The sequence below is a fragment of the Balaenoptera physalus genome (assembly GCF_965194825.1).
Source record: "Balaenoptera physalus genome assembly, chromosome: 9".
Classification (NCBI taxonomy): domain Eukaryota; kingdom Metazoa; phylum Chordata; class Mammalia; order Artiodactyla; family Balaenopteridae; genus Balaenoptera; species Balaenoptera physalus.
The window spans coordinates 27,712,015-27,727,746 of NC_138888.1; the positions used below are offsets into that span (position 1 = coordinate 27,712,015).

A 15,732-nucleotide genomic window follows, 5' to 3' on the forward strand; every position below is an offset into this window, starting at 1 on the left:
TCACATGAAATATGGGATGGCTTTAGCATTACCTCATTTTTTCTGACCAGGACCCATTTCCCTGGGCATCCATCTCCCAAATGCCACATAAACGACAGTCTCATTGGTTTCCTTCTCTTTCCTAAGTATTCATTGTTTACTAGAGACCAAAACTGTTGTTTTTTTAATTCCTTTCCAATCTTTTTTTTCTTGCCCAGAGCATTATTTTTTAATAATGTTCATTTTAGATTATTAGGCAACTTAAAAAAGGTTTCTGCATAAATGATTAAAAACAAAATTAGCTGAGTTTTGATTTCCTAGCCTTTTTCCACGAGAAAAAGAGAGGTACTTTTTGGTATTGCTTTTCCATCTAGGCCCCCATCTCTCACCAACAATGGCATGTCAGGATTCCATGCACAGGGCTAGCCAAAACTTCAAATGCATAAACACATGTTCACATTTGCTCTTCTAAAGGAAACCATCACTTTCCAAATATCTACCAACATATTCCCCTAAGGAAGAGTGCATCCTGTATTCTTAGTGTACGGCGTTATCGGAGTCCCTTGGGATCCTCCACAGGGATCCTAGGTATGTTTGTGGTGTGGTACCCCCTGCTAAAAACACAGCAAAGTTCTCCTCAACTGTCCCAAACACAGCACATTCTTATAACATAACAGAGCTCCTATGAATCATCATTTCCACATTTGTGAGTTGATTTTTCCTGAGATCAATGGAGAAATTTGTATTATTGTCATTTGTCAAAAGGGAAAACTGAGGCAAGGAAGTTTATCAACTTTCTCATGACATAAAAAGCAACCAGGCCAAACTCAGTCCTGGGAACATTTATACATGCTGTAGTTCCACAGTTTAAAATGAGAAAATATATTTTACTTTCTATAAAGCATTACAAAAAAGCAACCCAAGACGAATATTCTCTCAGAGGTAACTGTCTTGTCAATAAGAAATTGCAGAGGCAGGACAGACACCCAATTTAAAGAGCACGCACTCTCATCCCCTCCCTATGGAGACTGGAACTTAGGAAATGTCACTTGTTTAAGCCACAGGGCAAACAAGTGACAAGCTAAGCCCAGATCCCAGGTTTCTTGATTGCCCGTCTGTTCTTGCTCCTCCTACCGCACCGCTCTTAATTTTAAGATGCATTTCTATAATAGAGCAAACATTCATTAACCACAGCCCTCGGGCCCTGTGCTGCACAGTTTGTCTTCCTTCCTCTTCCCATTTTTAGGTCTTGGGCTCTCCAAGGAAGGGACTGAAAGTCGTAAGACTTGGCCCTGGTACCTTTCACACCTCCCAGCTGATTTACCTGGAAAGCTGTGGAGAGCATCTTCATTCTCCAGAATGCCTCTCTGTTTGGTCGCCTGCAGCTCACTTTTGGATTTCCAAACCAGCTTTACCATCCTGATCATCTCTGGCAAGTCCCAGGGCAGCGGCCCCTGCTGGCACACCGGCCGGCTGCCCAGGGAGGAGGGCAGCACACCTTCTGGGGCCGTCCACCTTCTGCCCAGCTCTGCCGAGTGGAAATAGCGCTCGAGCACAGGCATTCTGCCCTGGTCTCCAGAAGACGAGGTCGCGCTGCTGCTGCGGCTGCTACCAGAGGGGAAATTCTTCCCAGGCAGGGGAAGGCGAACCCCCGGGAAATCCTCTCCAGCTTCGGAAAGGCAAGCCTCCTCCAGCCTGGCAAAGCCCTGCCCCTCCAGCCCCTCCACAAACACTGACGATGACAGAGACTCACTTCCCAAGGTTTCTCACTGGTGAGAACGGTTCCTGTCCTCCTGCCTTAGAGAGAGAAAGCATTTTTTTCCCCCTTCTCTCTCAGGCACTGACTTTGCAGCACTTAATTAATCCCAGGCTACAGCTAGAACGACAGCAGGGGGGAGAAAGGCCATTGAGGCTTTAGCCTTCGCTTTTTCTCTCTTCTGATTTATTTGTTCTCAAGTCTCTTTTGGTGCTTGTCAAAGTTTGTCAAGTGGCTTGTTTAGCCCTTAAGGACTTCAGGCAAAGATGAGGGGCGGCGCCCCTTTGCCACCCTCCCAGGGGGTCCTCCAGAAGCCAGTTACCTGAAGGTGTCAGGTAAGGAGTCACTCCTGTGGTGCAGGAAACCTAGCCGCTTCCCCGGCTCCAGCCCTGCAAGCATCAAGGAGAAGACAGGCGAAGCTGAGCATCGCAGCTGCTTCTCTCCGGAAGGTCTGGCTGGGGGCCACCTTGCCCTCTCACCACAGTGTGCGCTGGACTGGGGCTCTTCAGAAGGCGCTTGGGTTGGTCCTGGGCACCACGGTTCACATACTCCCCTCCTCCACACCCCTCCCCCTTCGCTGTCACTTGCTTTTCAGCAAACTTAACTGGGTTTTGGCCTATTAGTCAAATCCCTTTGTAACCTCAGCTGCCCTTCAGCTGGAAGGGAAATAACATTGAATCACATTCCAAAGCTAACTGTGAAAGAAGTGAATTGGGGAAGCATCAAGATCCTCATGCAAACGTGCGGGTGCGGTTGCAAAGTCTGGACAAATAGCTGGGGATGGTTAAAAACTCATTTCAAAGGGATAGTCATTTCCTTTAATAATAATTTTAAAGGAGATTTGTTGGGGGCATAAGTGACAGTGAAAAGAAAGCGTTGAAGGTTCACTTTCCAGAGGCAGAGCGCTGTCGACATAGTATTTGGGCCACAAAGTGCTCCCCCCACCTGACAGTGGTTCAGTTGAGGATGATCACGGGCCATGTGTCTTGGATCCTGAGGCTCAGAGCTGGAGGCACTTACCCTACTAGTCAGAACCTGTGCAACAGAAGAGGATGGCCCCTGCAGCTAGTGTGAAAAGCCCTGGACACAAACAAAAGTGGGATGGTATTATATTTGGTACTTTTGCCAGCAAATTGGGTTTGTAGGAACAATTTGAACTTGTGCATTCACGTGAATAGCTCCTATTTTCTTGGGGAGGCCATTGTAACAATCCCATCTTTCTCTCCTTTTCATGTCTCCGTATTGCAAAGTGCATTATTTTGCTTGGCATTTTATTTTGCTGATGTACAGTCTGTTGCTTCTGCTCTACATTCCTTTTGGGGCTGTTTTATCACACAATCATATGATGTTTCTTTAGGGGAGAGCAGAGGGGACTTGGAGGAGAGGAGAAAGACCATTGTAGGTTGTGTATTATTTTCATCGCCCTTACCTCATACTTTAAAAGTTGAAACTAGCAAAGGCTACTGTAATTTTGTTGCTGTTGTTATTATTATTCCTCTAAACCCATGGTTAAGGAGTTTAGTTTTCCACACTGAATTAAGTGGCTTTTCTTTTTTCTGGATGGAAAAGTACACTGGCAAACCTACTGTCTTTCCTAATAGGCGAAGAAGGGTCAACATCCTTTAAGGATAAAAAACAACAATAAAAGACATTTAAGACACTGCTTCTTGTGAGTTTCATGATTAAAATATTGATCAGACAGCTCTTCCTATTAACAACCAGATATTCATACAACCCAATTAGGGAATAATCAATGATCCACTTATGAGAAAGATGTGCCTTTTTAAACTCCCTCTTTGACAAGGGATGAAGGGATTTAAGCCTCAGTCTGACAGCTTCACCACTTTTGACAGCCCTCCCAGTTCTTATCTTACCCTTCCATCAGACTGGGGGCATTCAGGCTCTCTAGAATTGAGACAATTTTATTTAATAAGCACATGTAGGCTGTTGTACTCTATTAGCATATTTCCTGAATAATGTCTTATACTCACTCCTCAGTCACAAACTTCCTTGACATAACAACCGAAGAGTTTCCTAAGTGTTTGACTATTTTTATTTTTGTTCAGTTATTTTGCAATAGTACTTTGCATCAGGATATCCTGACCCTCAGAACAAAGGGGTTAAGAACAAAGAAAACAAATATATGGTATAATATGTCACATACGCTAATGTATTAAGAATATAACTCTTCATTGCACATTTCTTCAAGAATGACTTTTTAAAAAAATCCAAGGATATGAGTTTCCACTGTATTTTCTATATTGTTTTACATATTTCCTCGTAAAAATATCTTAGAGAAGTTGCAAAATGTTGAATCATTGAACATGAATACTTCCTAGTGGAAATGAATTAGGGCCAAGGAAATACCATCTTAAATTTTCATTCTCAAAGAGGAATCTCCTTCATTTGGATATTTGAAAATTAAAAATGTTGCACAATTAAAACCAAAAATTCTCCCCAACATGGGATTATCTTCACTCCAGGGTAGAAGTGCAGAAATACCACAAGGAAGGTCATTCTCATGGTATTTCTGGCTCACATAGAAACAGGAAGTACAGGAAATCTTGCGAGAAAGCTTGGCTCAGGAGAATTTTGGCTCAACTGCAGGTTCAAGAGAGTGGGATAAACTGATGAGATGCTAGCACTTGTTGGACTAATATTACTATCCCTCACAGATTCTCTAAAAGGTGGCTTTGTTCCATTCTGTAGGCTGGCATCTCTTTTGTCTTAAAGATAGTTACTTTAGAAGAGCACGTCTGTAAACCTATGATTTTTCCCTTACTCAGTGAACATCATTCACCTATTATTATACTAGGGATGGGGAGAAGGGGCTGATGGGGAAGTTCTGTGCCCAGAGGACTCCTGGAGCAAAGAGGTCTATGTGACTCTGTGACTTGTAAGATTCTTATAAGCCTTAATATTTGTAACTAATGTGCTACAAATAGGAAATTTAAAAGGGACTTTCAAAATAATCGCATTTCTTTTCAGGCATTGTGAGTCAACCTAACATCCCAGTAAGAGGGAAATAGCGTAGTTCTCTTCTTGTGTGAAGGAAATGTAATGAGAACTAACAAAGTCAAAACCACTTGTTCCAATGGATACCTAATTCTATCAAAAATACTTTGCTCTGTGTTTGCAGCTATAAAGGAAAGAATTGATAACCACAATGCTAAAGTATATGACCAAGAAAAAAGATTTGAAGACATAATGTTTTAGAACCTGGATTATCTTGAAGAATTTCTAGTGTTCTGGGGGCTATGTAAAAATCTTGTGGACTTATGGCTAGGCAGATAAGCCCTTATTATATATGATTTTAAAAAGAAAATATTAACAATATTAAATATTTCTAATCATTTTAGAGAATGTACATTTTTTAAAAATGGAAACTTAGAAATACACATTCATTTCAATTTTAGATTATTTTGAGTCTAGCAATAGATTTTCACAAAACGTCATTTTAATTAATGAAAGTATTCTCACTCACATATTTTGCAAGTATTTTAAATACTTATTAAACCCCATCCTGCTTCTATATTTAAAGAAAAATTTCAAACTATTGTGGGAGTTTATTCATTTTGTCCTGGCCTTTTCTCTCCATCAGTTCAAATATGGATGTGTAAACACACACACACACACACACACACACACACACACACACACACGACCACCTGGGGTTTCACAAATGCAATTCAAATGAAATTCAAAATGAGCAAGGGAGGAAAAACCGGTCTTTCAACTTTGTTTAATGTAGTCTAAGCAGAAGAAGCTCAAACAATTTACAGTGTCCTCCAGGAGAAATAGAAATGTAATAACTGTGGCCTTAACTAATCTCAAGGAATCATGCCAGCAAGCAGGGAAAAGGACTTGGTCTACAGACCGACCATAGAAGGCAGCACATATTTCTCTTGTCACGTGGAAAGGGAGGAGAGTGGTGAGGCAAATGAGGAAAGGCGAGGTGGGGGGAAGTAGAAGGGGGCTGAGCTGACAGATTCATAGTTTGATTTCACAACAGGTTTCTAAACTACAACCAATTATTCCCTTATTCACTCTGCAAATATGTATTAACAGCTAGAGCAACAGCAGAGGAGAGAACCTCTTGTACCAGCCCTTGGGTCCTTTCTCAGGCACTGGGACCTGTCTGGCCTCCCTCACCTCGATTCTGATTTTCACTGTGGGTTAGGTCTTCTATTACTTTTCTTTGGACATTTAAAGAGAGAAATCAGGGTTTGAGCTGGCATCAGATCTCTATCCTGGCTCTCAGATATCTAATGCTAAGCTTACTGTCTCTGACAGTTAACCCACAACAAATGAGTCCAATAACACAGGGGTTGAGAACAAAATGGCTGGAAGACTTGATTTTCTCCATCTGGCTCCTCCTCCCTGCTGTTCTTTCCATGACTAAACACCTGATGCTTTGCTGTGTGATGATGGCATCCTCTGGCTGAAACCTTCCTGGGATTTCAGAAATATTTCTGATTGTCAAAGATTTTAAGTGGTGGTAGAGTACATTTTTCATAATTTCATGTTTGAGGGCATGTCACCTTCTTAAAAAATAGCTACAATGATGAAATCTCCAAGATGTCCTTCAAGACTACTTATCTTAGGGTTATAAAAACTGTATTTCAGTCTCAGTTCACCACTGACCTTTGCCTCAAACTTAGAGATTTATTTATAAATGGGTATGATAGTAATAACCACCTCATCCATCACATGGGGATCTTCTAAGAGTAAAATAAGATTAAAATGTGAGTGATTTGTAAGCAATAGTGTGCTGTAAAATTTTTGAGTGATTGTTTTTAAGCTAAGAAATCATATTGACATTTATCTAAACTCAAATTTTGGCTCTACTTTCCTGGAATCTATAAGAAAACTGACAAGTCAAACCCCCCATCCTTGAGTTAGGTCCCGCTTTGGAAATTCGTGTTCCCCATGAGGATGCAGGAGTAGAGGAAATCAGAGACAGAGGTATTGGAGAGAGTATTGGAGAGTGGCCCCATGGGAGAGATAGTGAGGGATTTAATGGTACAAAGGTGAGGAAAGGTGGGCAAAGTGATTGACGCGTGAATGAGAGTAGATAGATAAAGGACAAAGTAGGTGTTAAAAGAAGGGTCTCAGTAGGATAAATATTCACTGTAACTGCATTTTGGAGGTGTGATAACGGTCATGAATCATGTCTAGGGTGTAAGCCTGCAATCCTGCTTTATCATGGGTTATTTAGTGTTCCGTATCGATTCCCTTGATTGGGAATTTCAATTTCAGACCACAGTGACTAATGGGTAGGTTTGATGTTCATGAGCTGTACAGCTTTGTGTCGTGTGCTGTGGTGGTGAACATGTGTCTTAGGCCTCCCCCGGCCTCATTTCTCTAAACAAGTTATGTGGGCCTCCAATTTTTTGCTTGGGGTCTATATTCCTCAAACATTTTAATAATTTTGACAGCTCCTAGCTCATCTCTGTTTAATTGACAAGTGTTTTTCAAGGTAGTATAGTATGTAAAACCAAATACAATGTTTCAAAAGTGGCTTAAAAACAGTCTGACATATGCTTTACTTTTAAAAAAAAAATTTTTTTATTGGAGTACAGTTGCTTTACAATATTGTGTTAGTTTCTGCTGTACAGCAAAGTGAATCAGCTACATGTATACATATATCCCCTCTTTTTTGGAGTTCCTTCCCATTTAGGTCACCACAGAGCATTGAGTAGAGTTCCCTGAGCTATACAGTAGGTTCTCATTAGTTATGTATTTTGTACATAGTATCAGTAGTGTATATATGTCAATCCCAGTCTCCCAATTCATCCCCCCCCTTCCCCCTTTTTTCTCTATGTCTGTGTCTCTATTTCTGCTTTGTAAATAAGATTGTCTATACCAATTTTTTTGCAAGTGAGATACATGGATTCTGGAAGCTCTCAAGAATTAGCCCAGGCTGGGCTTCCCTGGTGGCGCAGTGGTTGAGAGTCTGCCTGCCAATGCAGGGGACACGGGTTCGAGCCCTGGTCTGGGAGGATCCCACATGCCACGGAGCGACTGGGCCCGTGAGCCACAATTGCTGAGCCTGCACGTCTGGAGCCTGTGCTCCGCAACAAGAGAGGCCGCGATAGTGAGAGGCCCGCGCACCGCGATGAAGAGTGGCCCCCGCTCGCCGCAACTAGAGAAAGCCCTCGCACAGAAACGAAGACCCAACACAGCAAGCAAGCAAGCAAGCAAGCAAGAAAGAAAGAATTAGCCCAGGCTGAGAAGACCTCAAGGAGGCAGGAGGGGAGATTGTTCAGACATCTTCAAAGACCTGCTGGGAAATGCCCGAGTGAGGTTTTTTTCCCTCTTAATATAATCAAAATAAACTAATAAGATAGAAAAATATTATTAGTATAAACAACATAAAAGGAAAGTGAGAAAATGGTAAGGAATAAAACCTTCTAACAGTACCAATTTTCCCCCCTTGGCATTCATTTATGCTTATGTTTACGGAGTTCAGAGTCAATTTGGAAGAAGGAAGTTTCAACTATATGTGTATGAAGTATAATCCTACTGCCTCTTCAAATTATTATTTATTTTTCCCTCTTTCTTTCACTTATTACCTCCTGGTGATTATGAATTACATAAAACATCTATGCCAAAAGGTGTCTCTCAGATGCTGTTTTGAGCAATGCTTTTCAGATGTTAGTGTGCAAACAAATCACCCAGAGATCCTATTAAAATGCAGATTCTGTTTGGGCAGGTCTGGGTGGGGACCTGAGACCCTGCATTTCCATGAAGTTCTCTGGGGATGACAAGGCTGCTAGTCTGCGGTCCATACTCTGAGTAGCAAGGCTAGAGGATTACTATGTGGCAGGTATTTTCTGCCTCTTCCATGTTAATTATTTATGAAAGAAAATGCAGCAAAAGTGCCTATCTTTACAGGAACATGTGTTAAGACTTTTTTTTTAACATCTTTATTGGAGTATAATTGCTTTACAATGGTGTGTTAGTTTCTGCTTTATAACAAAGTTAATCAGCTATACATATACATATATCCCCATATCTCCTCCCTCTTGTGTCTCCCTCCCACCTTCCTTATCCCACCCCTCTAGGTGGTCACAGATGTGTTAAGACTTTTGAAAACAATCAATAGTGGCTCAGGATAAGTACTCTTAACTGGAAATAAGCAACCAGAACTGCAATATAAGAGCAAAGGCTATGTCCAGGGACATCCATGATATTGAACCACTGCTTGGCTTTTGAATTTTGTTTCATTAATTTCTTTCCCTTAGAAATTAACTTTAAAGATAAGGTTGAATATCCAGTATTGGCCACTGTGATGAAGAATATATATACAATGGAGTCAACTTCAAAACCAAATGGCTATTTTTGAAAGTCTTTCCTCACCAAATGTCAAACAAAATTTACTTAGGCCAATTTTGCCAACCCTCTGTCTTTCCAGCATTTTGTTGGGCTACTATTGCTATTTTCAGAATGATTGAAATACAGGCAAGGCTCTGAGTCTTTGATCTTCATCATCAGGGATATTCTCACCAAGACCTACTCCTTCATTTGATTTATTAAAGTCTATGTAAAGCGGTCTTTGGATGAAGCCTGGTAATCTTTCCCACTGTAATATTCCATGCATGAAAGAATGGTGACCAGATGATTCCACAAAGCAAAGATGGAAGAAAAGAAAGTAGGCATCCATGGCTCTATAACCAGCGAGTGGCCCATGGTGCTGCTGACTCAGAGAGACATACCGTAATTTCACAGCCTCAGCAAAATACAAAACAAAACACAAAAGATAAATAAACTCTGCAATGAGCTGCACTCTTTACCATGTATCACCTGGAGTTCATGCAGCTCCAGGCATAGTATTCGTGGGAAAGTGATGCCAGAAGCAAAAGGCATGTGAAATCAACTGGAAGACAAGAGTAAATCAAGAGCACAAGGCTAGAACACTACCAGATTTATATGATTAAAAATTTGTACAGTTAACTGAATAAGAACGCTTAGAATAAATGGAAGCATCTGCTGGTAATTGGAAACACAGTTTGCTGTATTTTTTTTCCGTTGTTTTCCCTGGTTCTTTCTAAGGCTAAGTGCTTTGCTACAGTGATGAACACCTATTTTCCTGTTATCTACAGGAGTAACTAAAAAAAAAGAAAGGGAAAGCTGGAAGATAATGGATTAAAAACGAATATATATCATGGTTATTTTTAAGGTAATTTTAGAACCTGTTTTCCTCTGTGATGGCGGAGAATCAAGGGTGAAAAGTAAAGGTGAAGCTTTTTAATGTATAATGTATAGACAATATATGACACACTCTCTGTGTAGTATGGTACAGGGGATCCAACTGAACCCCACCCCCTTTTTTGATATGTAGTGTTGCTAGAAGAATAACAGCAGTATCATCAACGAAAGAAAGCCTAGCACACTGGAGTAATCGACAACATTGATGCACATATGAGATCTTAACTGTCTAAAGATTTTCTAAGAGTTTCATTGTGGTAACTTTCTTTTCCATCTCATATTTAAATTCTAAGATTTGCTCCTTCTATTCCATAAAATATCTAAAATGACTGTAAATCTTTCTAAGATATTGTTACCATGGGTCTCACTCTATTTTCTTATCTGGACCTCTGGGCCCTCCTACTCTCTGTCTTCCATGACCTTCTCCCTGAATCCATTCTGCAGTCTGATCATGAGACTTCTTGCATTCTTTGTCCTCTTATACATCTTTGTTTTTGACATTCATGTTCTGTTGCCTGTTTAGTGCAAGGTAAAGATACCTACCTTTGACTTGCATGTGTTCACACACCTTGCGGCTCTTAGGTTTGTGTGTCTGGATTAGAGTATACGGGGTCAACTCCAGAACCACTTATAACTAGGTTTTAAATAAATACCTTTTAAATGTTGTTATTACTTCTTTGCTTTCAAAGTTTGAGGAGTAAATTGATTGAGCTACTTCTAAAATGTGTTTTTCAAGTCTCTCATAAACGATTAAAAAAAGTTCAGTGAAGTCTTATTTATCTTCAAAAGTTTTGGTATTGTGAATTAGACATACCTTATAATCATGTTATTTTCTAATGTGTAACAAGTAAAAAGTGATGGCAGATATTAGTACTAATTCGACACAAAGAGAATTATTACTTAAAGAAATAGTACAAATCCCTTTGCTGGGCATTCAATGTTTTCAGAAATAAGTTGTCACTGACCTAGTCCTGTAAACTCACTCAAATTTACATTTAACACTCAAAATTCCTATGGAAATCACATTGTTGCCCATACATGCTAGATGCACTGTGACATTTTGTGTGGTAGGCAGAATAATGGCCTCCCAAAGATGTCCACATCCTAATCCCTAGAACCTGTGAATATGTTAGTTTACATGGCAAAGAGGAATTAGGTAGCAGATGGAATTAAGGTTGCTAATCAGCTGATGTTAAAATAGGGAGACTCTTCTGGATTATCTGTATGGGCCCAGTGTAATCACAAGGGTTTTAAAATGTGGATGAGGGGGCAGGAGAGTCAGTGTCAGAGTGATGGGATGTGAGAAAGACTCAACTAGCCAGTGCTGGCTTTGAAGACAGAAAGGAACCCCCAAGCCAAGGAATGAGGGCAGCCTTTCAAAGAAAAAAAGGGCAAAAGCTGGATTCTCTTTAGAGCCATCAGAAAGGAATGCAGAGCTGCAGACACTCTGATTTTGGCCTAATGGACCCCTTTTAGACTCCTAATCTCCAAAACTGTAAGATAAAACATTTGTGCTTGTTTTAAGCCACTGTGCTTGCGGTAATTTGCTACAGCAGCAATAGAAAACTAATATCTTATGTTATTGCTCACATTATTCTTCTCTTTATTGGGAAAGAGTTTTCCATTCATCTAATCTGAAAAAAGTCCCACTTTCTTCATGAAGTCTTTGTGCCCCACTTCAAATGGCCTCTTCTATTTAAATAAAGCAGCACCTCATCCATTTTATTTATCTGTAAGGTAACTTGTATCACTATTTGCCTTTGATGCTCTGGCTTGTCTTTCAATTTAGACTGCATTGTTTCATATTTTGTAACATAAAATCCGGGTGATGTATCCTTCATTCATTCATTCATTCTGCATTTACGGAGTGGTTAATAATTTACTGAGTGTCCCATGCTAAGTGCTTTATATACCAAACCATAGTCCCTGTCTTTAAAATTATTTACAAATTTAGTGGAGAAACAAACATATATATAACTAACCATAAAGCACAGTGAATTGTAGTGTTAACATATAATTGTGGACAGAACAGGTCTCAATTAGTGTTTGTTATTAATAACGATGAAAACCAACTTTTTTCATTAAATTTTTTCTCATTATCTTGACAATTAAGACAATGTCTAGAACTCCATTTAAAACAAACAAAAAATCATGAACTATATTATATAGAGTTTGTATATCTCCAGGATAACATGGATAGTTGATTATCTTTCTGTTATTTTTTACGTGCTGATAGGATTTCTTTAAAGTTTAGCTGTAATGACTTTTAAAACTTCAAGAATCTTCTCACCACTTTTCTCAGGTGAGGTGACACCGTGTTCCTAGTGAATTGGCAGCTTAGGAAAAGTTCTTGTTCCTAGGTAGCCAAGAAAGACAAGTCATGTAATGCCAGGGTTTTAAGGGACTTTAGAGATAAATTAACCATTTCAATTAGATCATGCCTTAGCTCAGGCTGACGACAGACTGGGTGGCTTAAACAACAGAAATTTATTTCTCACAGTTCTGGAGTCTGAAAGTCTGAAATCAGGGTGTCAGCATGGTCGGGGGCAGGTGAGGCTCCTTACCCCAAGGCTGCCTTCTTGCTGTATCCTCATGTGGTGGAGAGAGATCATCTCTCTCGGGTCTCTTCTTATAATCTCATTTATGAGGGCTCCACGCTCATGACCCAGTTACTCACCACATTTGTTTTAGGGTTTCAAGATAGGATTTTTGGGAGGACACAAACATTCAATCCATAGAAGATCACTTTCTAATTTTACCAATAATGACAGCGTAAGCCCTGGATTCTCACAGACCTGAGCTTAAGCATTTCCTTTGAGTGCTTATGTACCCAATACGGTACTAAGCATTTTATATGAAATGCCTTATTTTATCCTTACAAGAACCAGGATGAGGTAGGTATAATCGTGATCCCCTGCGAAAGTAATCTGCTCAAGATTCAAATGCTATCAAGCTTTAGAAGAGTGACTTGAGCCAGGGCAGGCTGATTCTAGAGCATGCTCTCTTGACACCATGCTACACTATCTGTGTGGTTGGGTGTTGTATAAAGCAGTAGGAACTCTGTTGGATTCATAGACTGCAACCATATCTGGCTGTATCATAAACGTTTACGTGAGGCAAGTCAGAAGGAAAGAAAGAAAAATTATGACACCCCAGCACCTATTTCTATAACTGTTCTGCATGGCAGGATTATGTCTTGTGTTCCTCAAGCCATATTCACTGTGGTTATGACTGTAGCCACCAGGTTGGACTTTAGATTTCTGCCACAACCTTCATCCAGGAAGTGCTGAAGAAGGTCTTCCTCTCTCAGGATGATTGGAGAGAAAGAACGTGGTGCACATAGACATTTTTTTAAAAATTAGATGAACGTCTGGTCTCCCTTCAGTAATGGGATGGTTTCCTCAGACCAGACTCTACACTCCTAAAATTACCTTATCCCTTATGAAAAGTGACTTGATTTACCCATACCATCACTTGTGATTGCCATTGCCTTGCACTGGAACTATTTGGGGTAGTGATGGAAGATTATCAGAGTAGTTTCTATGTGATTTAAACATAATTGCAGCAGCAACTCTGCTGTCTCTGACCTAAATCTTGGATCTGAAGAACCAGAGAACAACGATGTGAAATTGGTAAATGGAGATGACTAGATTTACTCAAGACATTGGAGGGATATTTTCCTTTTGGAGCCATTTAGCAAGGCTGCTTACAATATCACAGTGCCAGCTGCATCTGTGCTTTCTAAACAGCTTGGCTAGAAATGGGGAAAAAAAGAGCCTTAAAGTGTTTCCGAGTGTTAAGGAAATGACTTGGGTCACTTTTTGTATGTACGATACATGTGGGGAAATCCAAATCTGGTCCCCAGCTGACTTCTGTCCTGGGGTAATAGATCAGAGATGAAGTTGAGGACAGCTACGTTCCCAGTGGGCCAGGCATCTTCTGTTTTCTGCCTCAGCTCCTTTCTTTGGCTTTACTTCCACATGGTAAATTTAGTTACCTAGTCATTTATATTCACAGTCCTTCTACTAGGGAAATATAAACCTATAAATTTCACAACATCTTTATATAGGACATTCTTTATAAGTCGTTGCAAAGTGACAGAACTCTTCAGAAATGTCCCTAAGGAAAGGAAAGTTCAAACCCTGGGGCAAATCATTCTGATGTTCAGAATGCTCAGCTTCTTTTGGTATTCCCCTAGTCCTGTCCCCAGTAATAATTTATTAATAAATTAATTCACTTATTTGAAATAACAGTAAATACTCTAAATCTTTGCCTGACCAAACCCAATTAAGTCTAACTATTCCATTTGTCCTTCTACACATTTGTCCCTCTATCAATTATAACTGATGCCTTGTTTTATTTAACATTTGTCTCTGTGTTCATCTTGCATGTAAATTCTGTATTTCATTTTTGTGATATCACATCGAGTACAGGTACTCGTTTCTTTGATAGCCTCCTTAGAGCACCTCTCAAGTGGTCAAGATTACAATGAATGCTGAAATAGCACTATTGTTTCTGTGGTAAAAATAAGAAGAAAATTCTGTGGGGCACAGCCACTGCATTTTTGGGAAACCTCAGAAGGGATACTTGGTGTTGCAAAATCAAGTACTCTTTTTGACCTAAACCATATACTGGTTTTCCTGAAATTATTGAAGGGTCAGAACTTTTCCCCACTAACATGGTTGGTAAAGTCACGTTTTCCCTCCAAAAGCACAAATGTGCAAATAAAAGATTGGTTATAGAAATCTACTTGAGATTTCTTACAGGACCTACCCAGTTGTTTCTTATCTCTAACCTATTGGTCAAATGTGCCTCTTACATCGATTTTCTTCAAGTTGGCATGTCTTAGGAACTTTTCCTTTACAATCTTTGGAAATAGAGTTTTCAGAAACAAAACAAAAACCAAAATAGCCTTTATCTTTCAGTAGAACCAGGGTGTTGGAAAAATTAGACTGAGCTCTTGGGACAATTGAGAGGATTAAATGAGAGCATTCGTGGAAAGTATGTAGAGCAAGGCCAGGCGCAAAGTAGGCATTCAGTAAAAGCCAGCTATGATCATCTCCTCCAAATTATCTGCTCTCTTCTGCATGGAGCTGGCACCAATAGCCCCTTTAGCTCTGGGTGTTATTGGTAGAACCAGAAGGTGATATACAGAGGGTAAAAGATAGAAAAGGTAAAAGTGGAGGGGGGGGCATAAATTAGGGGTTTGGAATTAGCAGATACACACTACTATATATAAAATACATAAACAACAAGGACCAACAGTATAGCACAGGGAACTATATTAAATATCTTGTAGTAACCTATAATGGAAAGGAATCTGAAAAAGAATATATCTATATGTATAAATGAATCACTTTGCTGTACATCTGAAATTAACACACCACTGTAAATAAACTATACCTCAATAAAAGTTTTTTAAAAAAGAGGTAAAACTAAGGGAATAAAAAGGTGTGTGTGTTTGGTATGGAATGGTCAAGGAGATGGGGGAAAAGAAGACAAATATAAAAAAAGAAACTACAGAGAAAAGAAAAAAAAGTATGGCTTTTCACTACCAATGATCATAAAGGTTACTCCAGGACCCTGGAGAACATTGGTTGCTGGGCCCTTCTGTTCAATAGTGGTCTGTTCCCATCTCTTTTCCTCATGTTCTAACTTCTAACATGAGTTTCTGATCATCTGGAAGGTACTCCAGATCCAGTTCTATAAAACATGGGTTAAAATTATTTTTTTCTAGTGTGGTCTAAATAGACAGCCATAGACATTGAGTACTGAACTAGTTTCTC

At 39.8% G+C, this 15,732-nt stretch overlaps 1 protein-coding gene and 1 long non-coding RNA gene across 4 annotated transcripts in view; one reads left to right on the forward strand and one right to left on the reverse strand.

Annotated features, from left to right (window-relative positions):
* Nucleotides 1–15,732, reverse strand: part of PDE7B (phosphodiesterase 7B) — a gene marked incomplete at its 3' end in the record, with an annotated part of 632,720 nt that overhangs the window by 144,743 nt on the left and 472,245 nt on the right. Inside the window, exon 1 of one of the 3 annotated variants that reach the window (XM_082474734.1) lies at nt 1,304–15,600. The exons of the other annotated variants lie outside the window; for them this stretch is intronic. Coding sequence (XP_082330860.1) covers nt 1,304–1,541 — 238 coding nt within the window. The 5' untranslated portion in view covers nt 1,542–15,600. Of the gene's footprint in view, nt 1–1,303; nt 15,601–15,732 lie in introns of those variants that run through there. 3 annotated transcript variants of the gene reach the window in all.
* Nucleotides 1–15,732, forward strand: part of LOC309667005 — a 227,365-nt gene that overhangs the window by 22,730 nt on the left and 188,903 nt on the right. The gene's annotated exons all lie outside the window — the stretch shown is intronic.